A 14,528-nucleotide genomic window follows, 5' to 3' on the forward strand; every position below is an offset into this window, starting at 1 on the left:
GGACTATAGTCACTAGTTTTACCAGCATGGATTCATTGAATACTTAATTTACCTTTCTAAAAAACTGTCGAATATCCATGCTGTCGACTCAACCTGACTTTCGGCAATGAACTGTCAGTTGTTGCGTTAGCATTTGATGTGGCGATGGTGACAGACACGTCAAATGCTAACGCAACACCTGTTGCGTTCAGGAAACCTGGGAGATTTAACATTACAATAATGGCAGGTTATCGAAATATAATTTAAAATGGCCACATTACATTGAATTTGATGCAATATATTAGCAAAAGTACAGGAAAAATAAATAATACTTTTTTTAAAATAATGCAATGAAATTATTTAGGGGGGCTAAAGACATTTTTAGGGAGGCTGAAGCCTCCCTAAAATAGGCCTAATGACGCCCATGCCGAGCTACATAAACTTGAATGGAACTATGCAAACAGATTTCTTTTATTGACGGAACCGGTACACTTCACATTATTTTACATGTTGTCATGTACGATCATACAACACCTTTAAAAAGCTTATTTCTCGACAAGTTTTATTTGTAGTTGATCCACGTCAAATTATGAGAAGCATCCTCAGTATTACGGATTCTCCGTTAGAAGAAAAACATTGGTTTAAAAAAGATTTTTTTTTTCCTGGCTGAACCAGGACAATTATATAAGCCCATTCCTGTCAGCTTTTTTAAAATTTCATTTCTTAACTGTCGGCAGGCAGACACCAGGCTCCAAAGTAAACTTAGGATACGTCTATTCATCGGTACAACTGCAGAAATGTGCGCCCCTTTAAGACACAAGAGTGTGTGTGTGTGTGTGCGGGGGGGGGGGGGGTTAACTCTTGCAGAAATGGTGGGAAATATAGTTAAAAGTATTGAAAACATGAGAAGGATCAACACATCAGGAGTGCGATTTGACGTTTGAATGCATCACATTCTCGTTAAAAAAAACGTAATTGACAGAAAAGTAAGATTAGTTTTGCAAATCTCGATAATATCACTTGCTTATTAGTCACTAAGACGGTGACCAATTTTAGCGAGAGACAAAGAAAACACATTTGTGAATTGTATTGAAATTCCTTGTCATACTTGACGGTTGATCTATTCTTACCGTTATTCATTCATTCATTTTCCGAACCGCTTGATCCTCACTAGGGTCGCGGGGGGTGCTGGAGCCTATCCCAGCCGTCTTCGGGCAGTAGGCGGGGGACACCCTGAATCGGACGCCAGCCAATCGCAGGGCACACAGAGACGAACAACCATCCACGCTCACATTCACACCTAGGGACAATTTAGAGCAGTCAATCAGCCTACCATGCATGTTTTTGGAATGTGGGAGGAAACCGGAGTACCCGGAGAAAACCCACGCAGGCCCGGGGAGAACATGCAAACTCCACACAGGGAGGCCGGAGCTGGATTCGAACCCGGTACCTCTGCACTGTGAAGTCGACGTGCTAACCACTGGACTACCGGGCCGCCTTCTTACCGTTATGTAATTTGTAATAAAAAACTTTGACGTTTTTCATTGGGATGTGTGAATGGGTTTGGTGGTGGTGGTGGTGTCAAAGGAGGAGGGGACTCACGTAGGGCACCATAAAATCAAGGATGACCATTGGTTCTCTTGACAATATGCTGAGCAGCAAAATTCACATTTTAGTAAGGTACAATAATGCTCAAATTGATCCAGGAATGAATGAGGCACTAATAAGTTGTTATAAGTAATTATTTTAAATAGTATTTTAAAAAATTAAAAGACAAAAATATTCATAAGCGCTTTATTCAGATGCATTAGAGGGCTGACCTTTGAAGTCTGTCGACAATAGCAAACTTAAGCAGACATGACAACAGGAGAGATTGCAGTATTGTGACGACTCCAAATATTACAGCAGGTGCTTCAATTACATTTCGATGCTTCAACTCCAGATATCAAAGTTAGACTTGAGCAACAAATTGACTACTTTATAAAATTTTGAAGGATATTCTGAAACATTACATCTTGATCTGCAAAAGGGTGATGGATAGGATGTGAGTCATTGATCAAACGATGAGGGTCCAGTTGAAAATGAAGATTAAAATGTATACTTGCTGACAAACAAGACCCAACAAACATGATCACAGAACCAAATCAACAAAAAAAATCTCAATGAAACAATATTTTTCTGTATCAGTAATTGAGCAACGCAGCCTTTGACATCATTAAAAAAAACAAAACAAAAAAAAAAAAAGGCAGACCTCACAATTGACCACTGACATAAATGCTTCTCAGGCCTTCTTCAAGGAGGGAAGAGTGAGTACGTTACACAGAGGTGCCCTCTGCAGGAACGCCTGTTTTGTTGTCATCGGGCTTCATGGCTGGGAAGAGCAACACCTCCTGAGAAAGAACACATAATAAAACTGTTCGTCTTTTCATAAAATATGATCGCCTTCAGGAACTTGTCAAAAAGATTGATTTAAGATCAGAGAGGTTATGTGGTTCTTGACATTCCTCTTTCTCCCCCATTATGGAGTCAAAAATGGGTGTCAGCATTTCTTCACTGCGTTACCTTGATGTTATTGGAGTCTGTGAGGAACATGGTGAGACGGTCGATGCCCATTCCCCATCCAGCTGTTGGTGGGAGACCATATTCCAGTGCTGTGCAGAAGGTCTCGTCGATGAACATGGCCTCGTCGTCACCCTCGGCCTTGGCCTGAAAAATATTGGAGGGAAATATTTTCTTGTCAGGCACTCACCACGAGTAGACCTCCATTTCTTCACCTTTCAAGTGGAACTCAACTAAAAAATGTTTTTTTACAATAATATGTTAATATGCGCCTTCACTAAGCTAAACATGACATTTTGATTCATAATGTGTTTATGGAATCTGAGTTAAGCAGTAAAATCCACTCGTTCTTAGCCATTTCAGGTGGGAGCCATTTTGCCACTTGTTGTCGACTGAAAACGTCGTCACAGTTGCTCTGAACTGTGATTGAACATTTTCTCATTAAAAAAAAAAGAGAAAAAAGGGGGTTCACGTCCCCTTTACTTCATTAAAAGCAAGCCAAATTGTGTTTTACTAAAACAAACAAACAAAAAACCCCTACAATATTGTGCATTAGAAAAACATACAGTAGTAACAATTAAATAATTTAACATAAGAAGGTCACAAGTGTAGCATTTCTGTCTACGTGTGTTGCTCCGTTTGTATTCAAATAACCATTGCTCAAAAAGGTTATAACATCGCGACACTAATGCTATTCATTAGCCCATCTATGGAATTTTGCATAGTGCGTTTGCATTAAGCTTGCGGTCTTTCTAAAGAAAAACGTATGAGGTTGTTTTGATTACACAACATGTAATCCTCTCTGTTTTATATGTAGTCAAACAGACACGAATTACATTAAATGCCAGGCCAATTTAGTGCAAGCTAATGCTAATGTTTGCACACGTCCATCGGTACCAGCTGGAGGACTTTAACTTAACCAACAAACACATTAAATGGCAATGCTACTCGCTCTCATGGATGCATACTGGAAAAGGCACAAAAAAAAAAAAAAAAAAAAAACTCTCTTCAAACACCAACAACTTCGACGGGTCATAAATCTCTTAACAGTGCCCCACTATTAAATTGCTTAACAACCTGATCATTGTGTGTCACCCTCTCTCTCTCGATTGCAACGCCAATTGTGAGTTGAAAATATAGCACCGCACCATATTACAAAGTCCATTACACACCTTGGCTTGCTGCTCAAAAAGCTCCCTCTGTTTAATGGGGTCATTCAACTCGGTGTAGGCGTTGCAGATTTCTTTCTTCATCACGAAGAGTTCAAAGCGCTCCGTTAGGCCTTTCTCTGATCGATGCCTATTGGAAAGAACCATTTCAATTGTCAGGCAGGGGCATTTGCTAACATCTTTGAGAGAATTGCGATGTCTCCCCTCACCATTTTGCTAAGGGGCTCATGATTTGTGGGTGATCACAGATGAATGTGGGGTTGATACAGGTGACCTCCAGGAAATCTCCCACAAGCTGAGAAACAACAGAGTGCTTCAAGTCATATGTAATAATTAATAAAGTAAATAAAGCACCTTGTCAAGTAGGCGGGCAGTTGTTCTGGGTGGAGGACATTCAACTCCTTTCTGGGCACACAGGTCATCAAAGAATTTACGTGTCTCTAAAGAGTTGATGGGAAGAAAGGCATATGGACATCATTTCTGGATAATTCCTGTGCCAATCGCATAAAACAAAAACAATACCAACAACAAATCAGATTGTATCCTAATCTTACCGTCACTGTCGTAACTGTCAGTGGGAGGAAATTTAACTCCCATCAGCTTCTCAAGGTCATGTGTCATGCTCACTCTTCTAAACGGTGGAGTGAAGTCAATCTCATGGGCTTCTCCTTCTGGACCATCAGGGTGGTAGGTTACCTTGTAACCTCCCGTGATGTGCTTCACCATTCCTGAGAGGAAAACACAAAACAGACTCAGTATTTTTGTTCTTGACCCGATAGTGATGTGACAGTCTAATGAAAAAGGGGACAATAAGTATTGAACGTGTTTATTATGTACAACCAAAAATCTTCCTGAGTGGGTTGACTCCACATACTGCGACATGACAGAATGAAGCTCCCTGACTGATGAATAAGGAAGCCACAGCAGTGACGTGTGACTCGAAATGTAATTTAAACAGGATATAGGCATTACATCAGAAATGAGCACTTGGACCTCCAGGATATCCAGCCTTAATTACTACTTGAAATTTCACAGAAATTCCAAATGCGTGTGCGGCCATCATTGCCCTCAGCATTTGCACGGCATAACGTATGCATACAGTCTACAGCACTTTGAAACAGACTGCCTCACGGAAAACATGAAGCAAGACAGATTGAAGTCTTTGTTGATCCCACACAAGCGGTTTACTGCGTACCAGACAGAAGTTTCTCTGTTATGTCCATCAAGTCGTGGTAGTCGGCATATGCCATGTAGAATTCACAGGTGGTGAACTCCGGGTTGTGAGTGAGATCGATGCCTTCATTCCTGAACTGACGGCCGACCTCATACACTCGATCTATCCCACCGACAACAAGCATCTATAGGTAGAACGCACAGTGTATAATTAAGAATGTCTAAAATCCACTCAGGGCTAAGAGGCTACATTCAAGAGAAAATAATAATTTAACAGTAAACTGATAATGTACTCCATTTAAAATGTTTGTTTGCCTCCCAGAATTCTGTACACTACCTTGTGGTAAAGCTCAGGAGCAATCCTCATATATAGGTTCATATCCAGCTCGTTGTGGTAAGTTACAAATGGACGGGCCACTGCTCCACCGGGAATGATGTTCATCATTGGCGTCTCAATCTTAAAACGGCAGCAAGCATGAGTTGGAAGGAAATTTCACACAAAAGAAACAAGATATTTTTTTTTAAATGGAGGAGGGGAAAAAAGTATATTTTATAGGTTGTGATAAGCATGTCAAACCCTTACCTCTAAAAATCCTAGCCGGTCCAAGAAGCTGCGCAAGTATGTGATGATTTTGGCTCGGGTTATAAATTTCTGCCTCACGTAGTCATTTAAGATGAGATCCAAGTAGCGCTGACGGAATCGTGTTTCCTTTGAGAGAGACATGACAAGATCACAAAAGATGGGGAAAAAAGATATTTGAAAAAAAATTGCCTCTTCCATTTTTAGGTTTGGGTGACTCCAACTTTTTTTGTTTTTGGCTACCGTTTAGGGACTTGGGTGATGTTTAATCTATGAGTCATCTCAATCAAAACCTTTGCAGTGACACATCTTTACAATCATCAATTGTTCTGTTTAATCCAGAGGTCAAGGTCTGCAAATGCATAAATAACATGTTGTAAAACCGAAGTATGAATTTCAAATTCACACTTGAACACATTCTGTACAGTGTTATCTCGTTTTTGGGATTACCATATCTGCTCTCAAAGGTCAGACTAAAACTGCTGCTACAAAAATGTATTTGTTCTAGGAAATAGTGTACATCCAATTAATCTGTTCATGAAACCCATACGTATTAACAAAAATAACCGTGAAAGTCTCTGTCGTATAAAATAAATTCATAGATTTTTTTTTTTAATGGTTGTCAATGTTTGGCGAAGTTCCCAAGCTCACATTCAATACAATATCTGTGACCGTGTGTGTGTGACAATATTTTGAGGAAAAGTATTTGAAACCCATAACATATGAAAATAATAATAACCGAGGTTCCACTGTATTTTTAAACAAGTGAGCCTTGGATCCTCGTGAGACATTAACATAGTGTCCTACAGGGAATGTATTACCTTGTCTTTAAGTCCAAAATGGAGATGAGGCAGCATGTGGAGACAAGGCGAAAGCAGAGTCATCTCGATGGGGATGATGGACAGCTCCCCCTTTTTAGTCTTCCCGGGGTTTCCACGGACACCGATGATGTCACCGCGCCTGAGCTTGTTGTTGATGGCCACAAAGTCTTGCTCAGACTTGTAGTTCCTGACAGGGTGAGGAAAAATTCACTGTTACAGCATCTTACCTCTTAAATCTATCATGAAGTATGAGCATACATGACTTTGGCTTCTGTTGGTGAAACACCTCTGATAACCACACCACAAAAAAAATTATGTACTGGATATGATTCTTGAGAGGACAACATTGCTACTGTGATCTTAGTTCATATTGCAGCATTAACTAAGTCATTCATCGCCATGGACGTTTATACTTGTCATCTGTCAAAGTGTATCTAGGTCAAGGACATTTTTGAATTGGTAAGAGTGGACGAGGGGCTCACCCATCTTATCTGTGAAATTCAGGATTGTAAAGCACTGTTATATTAAAAAAAATAAATAAAATCCTGTAGATGGTCGGATGGAGTGCGTATGTAAGGTATAAACAGAATATGTATCGTGGTAGGTCGGGAAAATTGTGTCGTAATCATGAGAAAAGATGGCATGAATGGTGAACACCACGTTCAAAAACATAAATAAATGAAAAATATTACAATATACCGTATATTTCAAAGCAACAAATACGGGCACCAAAGTCATTGCTCTGCTTGACATGTTTCTTTTCACCCCAGGTTTTTCCCTCTACTTTTTGGTTAGAAAACAATGTTTTGAGTGAAAGCGCCCATGTTCTACTGCTAAAAACTGAAAGAAGAATCTACATTTTTTGGGGCAAGTTTGGTGCTTATGTTGTCACAGAACTCAATTTTTAAATTGTCGCGAAATGGCAGTGGAAATGTTCTAAAATAGCTGGCAATACAGGCAACTCTGCTTTGACAATGTCTGGCAGTGAATTGGTTAGTCAATAAATGTACATACACATAACATTCAGGCAACAGGTATTATTTATGTTTTACTCAGTCTTTCAGTACCCGGAGTTTGCCATAACTTGCAACTTGGTGCCTTCGCCTCGCATGTCATAAAACAGCAGCTTAGCACCGGATGCCCTCTTGGCATGGATGCGGCCTGCCAATCACAAGACAAGAAATAAACACTTATTGACACCTTATACAGTCACTCAAATCCAATCATTTGTAATGAATTCAAGCATGACAATACCTGACACATTGAGAACGACATCCCTTAGCTGTTCCCCTGGCTGTAGGTAATTGTACTTCTCAATGAACTCTGTGAGCGACAAGTCAACGTGATACTTGTGTGGATACGGGTCCTCAGCGGTACCCTTGAGCTCCTGAATGGCCTGTGTGCGAATCTTGTAGTATTGCTGCATTTGGAGGCAAACAATGTAAATAGTGTTCAGGCATTGAAAGGTAAAAGCCAACGTTCATACAAGAATCTCACATTTGGGTCGAGTGTCTCCTCATCTATGGCAGCGATGTCTGATGGTGTGCCGTTATTGGATTCCTTCTTTAGCTGCACCTGTTCTTTGGCTTTGGCTTCTTTCTCCAAAGCCTTCTTCTCGGCTTTTAGTCTCCTCTTCAGCTCACTGATAAGACATGAAGAATCAAAGCAGTTATTGGTTAGAAGGTGAAATGCAATCAGTGATACTGAGAAGAAAATCCAGAAAATGCATCTTGGTCATCTATCTATGCCATGCTGTACCACTAGATAGCGGTAGGTACTATTACCATAACCCATTGCCTCTTATACAACTGAGTACAGCAGACGCCTGCAATGCTCGGGATAGGGACCAGGGTGCCTAAAACTCGGCAATTTAGTTAGGCACATTCAATTGAATCAGGAAAAAAAAATACTTTTTTACTGAAAAATAAATAAATAAAAATCCTTGAATCGGCAGCGATACATATCGCCAATAAGCCAGTAAAATGGGGCTGCATTACCCCCAAAGCCCTTCTGCAAAACACAACAAAATATTGGAAAAGTATGCTGGGGTCCACTGCAAAGTGGTGTCTTGACTTTTGAATTTAATTGGTCCAGTGAACACGCTCCGTTTTGTCTAGTGTCTTTTATTATTCTTACGTATTCCTTTTGTATTTTAATGCTTCTTTCATATCATGGTTAAGGGACTACAGATGAAAAATACACATTTCTAACCTTTTTTAAACCATGTTTTATGTTCACATTCATGTCAACTTTATTGCCAAATGTGCTATGTACGCAATCTCCTTTCAAATAAACTACGGTAATCTATTCTAACCTTAACGCAAAATGCATGTACCTCAAAGCATCTTTCCCCATTGAAATAAATGGAAATACCATCGATACGTCCTAACCCTCCATCCCTCCCCCAAATTATAGCTGTTTTGAATAAATACCACAATATTGTACTTTAAGAAACATTTGATAATAACATAGTTAGCATATAAAGCATTCAACAGTTTGTGCATCATGATTTCATTGATTGCAGATCCTTCTGCAGTGCACCACTTGGTCACCAGGGGGCAGTAGTGGACAGGCATGTAGACAAAGGTCATAAGTGACTCGGTAAACTGCAATAACAGTTTTTATTTTGTTTTTTGCGGAGGATAAAACAATATATGCATGTCTGTAGGGCTTGGCGATACTATTGTCATTGACATTAAATGGCGTCAACGAGAACCCTAGTGAGGAGCACCAGCCATGGGAACTGTCAACTATGTTTTTTGTTTCTTTTTTTTTGTCCATTTGGTTTTTAAATAGGAATGGGCTTTGGAGAAGCTTTGTCCAGCTCTGATTTGATCATTAAGCTAATAAATGTTAAAAAAAAAAAAAAGAAAAATTATGGCCAGAAGATGGCAGCATTGCGTCTCTTGTGGAGGAGATCACCGTGTTTCAAAAAAAACGGTGAAGCGGAAGCTTTAGAAATTGGATCATAACAAGAAGCTTCTGATTGATCAAAGTGTTTGTCACGTTGAATGTACTACATAAAAGGGTCAAAGGAGAGAAAAGATAACAGAGATTATTTAAAATTTACAGGTAGAAGTAACATACGTACATAACCTACATACATACCCACATATAGACAGCTGCACACACATGCTTGCATGCACATGAAGGCACACACACACTACGAAACACTACTACTGCTGCTACACTAAATAGTGTGCAAACAGTGAACGTTTGTCATATCGTAACGCTAACAACGTAAGTGCCCAACTCATGTTTCCACCACAGTCCGATTTTTGCAGGAAATGACTGATGGAAAGGAATGTTCAGAAGTTTGAGGCGTCACTAAATTATTAGTGTTGAAGTCACTGCTGTGCATAAAATATATTTTGACACAAGACGCATGTTTTCTGCGTTTTTGGGGGTCCAAAATAGGAGTCTTGGGTGAACTAAAACGATGTTCAACAGCTGGTTACAAAAAAATGGATTTCGTAAGAAACAAACTTTATGGTAATGAAAGAAAAGAGTCGAATCTTTCATTTGGTAGTTTATGTTTCATAGTCAAAAATAATATTTTGTGAGCCGTGTAAGTTTAGTACCGCATATTAAAAGGCAAACTGACCGATGTGGACAATCGAAAGAAAGCCACAACTTGCTGGTGACAAAAGGTTGGTTGTTATTCTCTCTTGAAAGGAAAAGCCACCAACCTTTTGTCACCTCTCCAACGGTTCCCATAAATTTGGGCAGGCACGGCAGCTGTACATGGATGTGCATGTTTATGCCACAGTCCCCTGACTTCAAAGGCTTGGCACAGCTGCTGCCTGACTGCCCTGACCAGGCAAAGCATGCCGAGCCACCAGTCAGAAGAGCAATCTGGAGAAAAGACATATGTATATACAAAAATAATAATAATACAAACAAGGCTTACGAGCAAGCAGAGGTGGCAGTCATATTTCTTTCTGCACTTAACACGCTACAAAAGTGCATTCCTGTCTCCCTGTGTCAGGTCTCCTACTAAAACAGTCAGTGATTTCATTTTTTTATAAATTCACTCTAATAATAATAATAATAATAATACATTTTATTTATAAGCGCCTTTCAAGACACCCAAGGACACTTTACAACAACAAAAAACACAAAACAATACGGGTAGTCTTGTATTTATTTTTCTGTTTCACTGGCATACATGTGTGCATGCTTATTCCCACGTGTGCGTGCGTGTATTCCTACATGTGCGTGAAGGAGTTGATCGCAGGTTGGCCGCTTGATGAGTAGATGTCAAAAAAGGTTGAGCACATCTGAATTAAATCCTAAACAGTGCATTTGTGAGTCTCAGCTGTATTTAACTTTGAAGTCTCAAAAATTAGCATTTTATCATTTATAAATGTTGTTGCCCCACCCAGACATTTAATTAAGTCACATTCTTACTTGACTTTCATGGAGAATACAACTGAATCATAACGTAAATACTTTTTTCATTGTCCTATATTTCAGAACCATGTTACAGTCAGGCGGCATGGTGGGCGACTGGTTGGTACATCTGCCACACCGTGCACATGTCGAGGTTTGGAATCCGGGATTCCTGTGTGGAGGATGCATGTTCTTCCCTTAACTACATGGGTTTTATCCGGATACTCCGGTTTCCTCCCACATTCCCAAAACACACAGGGTAGGTTAATTGAACGCTCTAAATTATCCCTGAGTGTGATTGTGGGTGAATAGTGTGCGTGCCCTGCAAATGGCAACTACACTAGTACAGGGTGTACTCCGCCTAATGCCCAATGTCAGCTGGGAAATGCTCCAGCACGCCCGCAGCCCTTGTGAGAATAAAGCAGTTTGCATAGTGAATGAATAAATGTTACAGTCAATGTATCATGTTGCAGTGACTTATAAATATGTTTTTTTAATGAAATAACATTTATTACACATTTTGTTATTTTAGAACTCATATAAAGTTATTGGACCCGACAAAGATGAAGAGAGTGTAGAAAAAAAGTCAACATTTCTTGACAGCATTTACATACATAATAATAATAAAAACTGGAATGAAATCATACAAAAATGAGCCCAAAAACACAGTCACTCCAATGTTCCTTTCGGTTGTGTATTTCTTTTTTTAACTCGCTTTTCTCCGTTTTAACCTTCAACTGACATCTCACCCATACAAGAGGCTCATAATAACTGAAAGAAAGAAAGCAATAACCGAAAGAGAAACGAAAGACAAGACAAAAAAGAGTGCAAGTAAGAAAGCAAAAGCAAGGAAGAAGAAAATAAGAAAAAGAACTATCGATTATTAACTGCTATTAGGGATATAGAGAAGGCAAACATTTTTAATTGGTTGTTAAAAAGCCGTGCCTGTCAGCGATATTTGACAGAAAACATTCATGAGCAAGATACGCATTAGACGACACTATCAAAATGGGTTGACAAATTGCGAAAACAGAATGTGCACGCTATTTCTTGTTGCAACCACGGTACACACCCAAAAAACGAATTCTTTTAACAGATAGCTAGCACGTGCCTGTGAGTGTTGCTAGCATATCGTATGGAGGTCAGAAACAACTTTAGTAAAACGTTAATACCATAAATACTATCTCGTCTTATGTGCTATACGGTGATTATCGTGATAAGTAATAAGAATGTTGTAATGTTCTAAAGGAAAAAAAGAGAAAGCACAAGTCCCAGATTTACCCAGTCGGCGTGTGGACGACCTTTCTTTTAGGACATTATGGAGCTTGTAGTTTGATTTCTTCACAAAATACACCATCATTGTGGGGTAATCCTAATTTTAAAAACTACATTTCCCGCTGACGTAAAAAGCCAGACAGCTGGGAAATGTAGGCTACCAGCATGCCTCCGTGTGGCAAATTAGTTTCACTATCTTTCTTAATACGCTTTAACGTCTGCTAGCAGTACTTGTCATCTGCATGACAGCAAATACAGCTAAGAATCGCGGAACCGAACGCCATTCGCGTTAAATTAGATGGAAAACGCATAAAACTCACTTTTTGCTGAGTTTATCGCCGTCCGCCGCTGTTACATCAGCCATGATGGTCCTGGTTTTGCGTGTTGAAGGATCTGCGCATGCGCACAAGCACTTGAAAGCCATCAAACCGGGGCGTTCAGAGACCGTCGGAAGTTTGGGGGCAGACGTAAAAGACGGTGTCTCAATGGAATTAGTGGAAATAGAATGGTTAACTGTTATCACTTCAGTTTTTGAATCATAATTTCATTAATACATACATGGCAATGGCGAGTGATGAAAAAAGCGGAAGGGGCGTGGCCTGGACGGGGGCGTGGCCTGGACGGGGGCGTGGTTATTTACAAAAGTGGCACTAAACATGCTGAAGATGAAGTGTATTAAATTTACACAGTTTTAAAATTGAACAGAAAAAAATCCCAAGATCGCCACTATTCTTTCAAGTGAAAATTTGTGCAATTTTGCCTATGCATTCCTGGTGAGCACCAATATGTAACTCCAAATTTGCTGCTCAAAATCAAAACTGAAAAAGTAAACACATTCCCTGCCATATTTAAGATTTGTTCATTCAGTTTTTGAATCATAATTTCATTAATATATTTGAACAAAAGAAAAAGACTCAGACCCATGTATGAGTCTGCCAAAATCACAATAAAGTGCCTAGTTTGGGGTCGAATAAGAATTCCACAGTACCTGTACCGTATTATAAATTGAAATTCGAGGCTCCTGAGCCAGATCCGGCGGGCCACTTCATTTTGCGTGGCCCACGGAAGCAAATCTTGTGCCTTAACTTCCATTACTCTTGCTAAAATGTCAACCAAAATTTCTAAATGTAAAGTTTGCAAACAGTTTTTGCAAACATTTTTTTTACCATGCCCCTTTCTACACTAACTTGACAAATAGTTGATGTTTTCAGTGTCTTTCATCAGGGGAGGCTGACACAGTACCTAGTTGCAGAGTAGATCATTTGTTATGTTCGTCATCGTTCATAATTTTCAACGTGTGTAGTTGAATGTTAGTTTGTCCATACTGTCATAGTGAAATATCAATTGACAAAAAAAAACCAAACAAAAAAAACGAATCCATCCATTAGCCCAGCCGCAAATTTTAAATGTATTTGTTAAACAGTACACAGTCAGCTTCACTCAGGGGCGTCAAACTCATTTTTTCGCAGGCCAATTCGGAGTTACATCTTCCCTTGTAGGGTTGCTACAACAGCGAAAACGAATACGTTTAATCATCTCACCATATTACTTGTACACAACAAATTCACGGATTACATGTTTTGAAATCAGTCAACTATTTGTTTGTTGTTTTTTCAATAATTGTTCAAGTGAGTGTAAACGGCGTAACAAAATTACTGCAAAATCTCAACGTTATTTATTACACATGACAATTTGAAATTTCGGTAGAGACTTTAGTAAGGGTGATGGAAATTGGCAGACATGATTTGCTTTCGCGGGCCACATAAAATGACGTGGTGGACCAGATCTGGCCACCGAGCCTTGAGTTTGACACCTGTGGGCCTTAGCTGAATCATGTTGCCAAATGTATGTACCTTGTACTCCTAAAATGTCAATTTTGCCAAAATGTCAACCCTGTTATGGTCCATCCAGTCATCAAGTCAATATATTTCGCTGTTTGTACTGTATGTAGATTGTCATTTTGCAGTTAATTTACAAAATAAGTGTGGGAGCGTGACCAATTTACATTTCTAACATTTTCTACTTAATACAAATAGTAATGAGTTCAAAGAGAAAATCCCATCAAGATTTTTTTTCTTACAGTGTGTGGGGTGGTTTGAAATTGAATTCTCAAACGCACCTTATGGTGATACTTTTTTTTACTGAAATCCAAACAAAAAATAATGTAAACTTTTTTCCACTAATATCCAAATCATAGAAACTTATCTTTTGTATTTTTCTTTTTAACTTGCACCAGTATATTCAATAAAAATGCATTTAAAAAACTGAATAAGAAGCTTCAGAATACAAATATCCATCTTGTATATGTTTAATATAGATAGCAGCAAGTTTACAGAAAAAATGAATCCCAACAAAGTTTTTTTTTGGGGGGGAATATGTGACAGTTGTTCTCATAGTGTGAAACCTCAAAGAAAAATTCACTTTCCATTTGCTGGATTATAAAACACGAACTGGAGGAGTGCTTCACTTGTGCTGGGAGACTTTAAAGGTGAAACTGGTAGATGCAGCATAAAATTTTTCAGAGGCATTTTGCCCCACAAGATTTAACAATGAAATGTGATTATCAGTAGCGTCCCACCG

General features: G+C 39.2%; 1 protein-coding gene across 3 annotated transcripts; it reads right to left on the minus strand.

Annotated features, from left to right (window-relative positions):
• Positions 1-1,757: 1,757 nt before the first annotated feature.
• On the minus strand, positions 1,758-12,372 carry kars1 (lysyl-tRNA synthetase 1). Of its 3 annotated transcripts, none has more exons than XM_019886961.1 (15): positions 12,269-12,372; positions 9,971-10,136; positions 7,779-7,923; positions 7,536-7,701; positions 7,349-7,442; positions 6,282-6,468; positions 5,464-5,589; positions 5,218-5,337; positions 4,903-5,065; positions 4,262-4,435; positions 4,062-4,147; positions 3,917-4,002; positions 3,711-3,837; positions 2,542-2,685; positions 1,758-2,369 (listed from the first exon to the last, which is right to left on the minus strand). In XM_019886961.1, the coding sequence occupies exons 2-15, from the start codon at positions 10,108-10,110 to the stop codon at positions 2,295-2,297; spliced, it is 1,833 nt and encodes a 610-aa protein (XP_019742520.1). In that variant the 5' UTR covers positions 10,111-10,136; positions 12,269-12,372; the 3' UTR covers positions 1,758-2,294. The 3 variants fall into 3 exon arrangements, with proteins under 3 accessions (XP_019742520.1, XP_019742519.1, XP_019742521.1); XM_019886960.1 differs by lacking the exon at positions 12,269-12,372 and adding an exon at positions 11,955-12,048; XM_019886962.1 differs by lacking the exon at positions 9,971-10,136 and having other exon boundaries at positions 12,269-12,371.
• Between the last annotated feature and the right edge of the window lie 2,156 nt (positions 12,373-14,528).

Source organism: Hippocampus comes, unplaced genomic scaffold, assembly GCF_001891065.2.
Source record: "Hippocampus comes isolate QL1 unplaced genomic scaffold, H_comes_QL1_v1.1 scaffold261, whole genome shotgun sequence".
Lineage (NCBI taxonomy): Eukaryota > Metazoa > Chordata > Actinopteri > Syngnathiformes > Syngnathidae > Hippocampus > Hippocampus comes.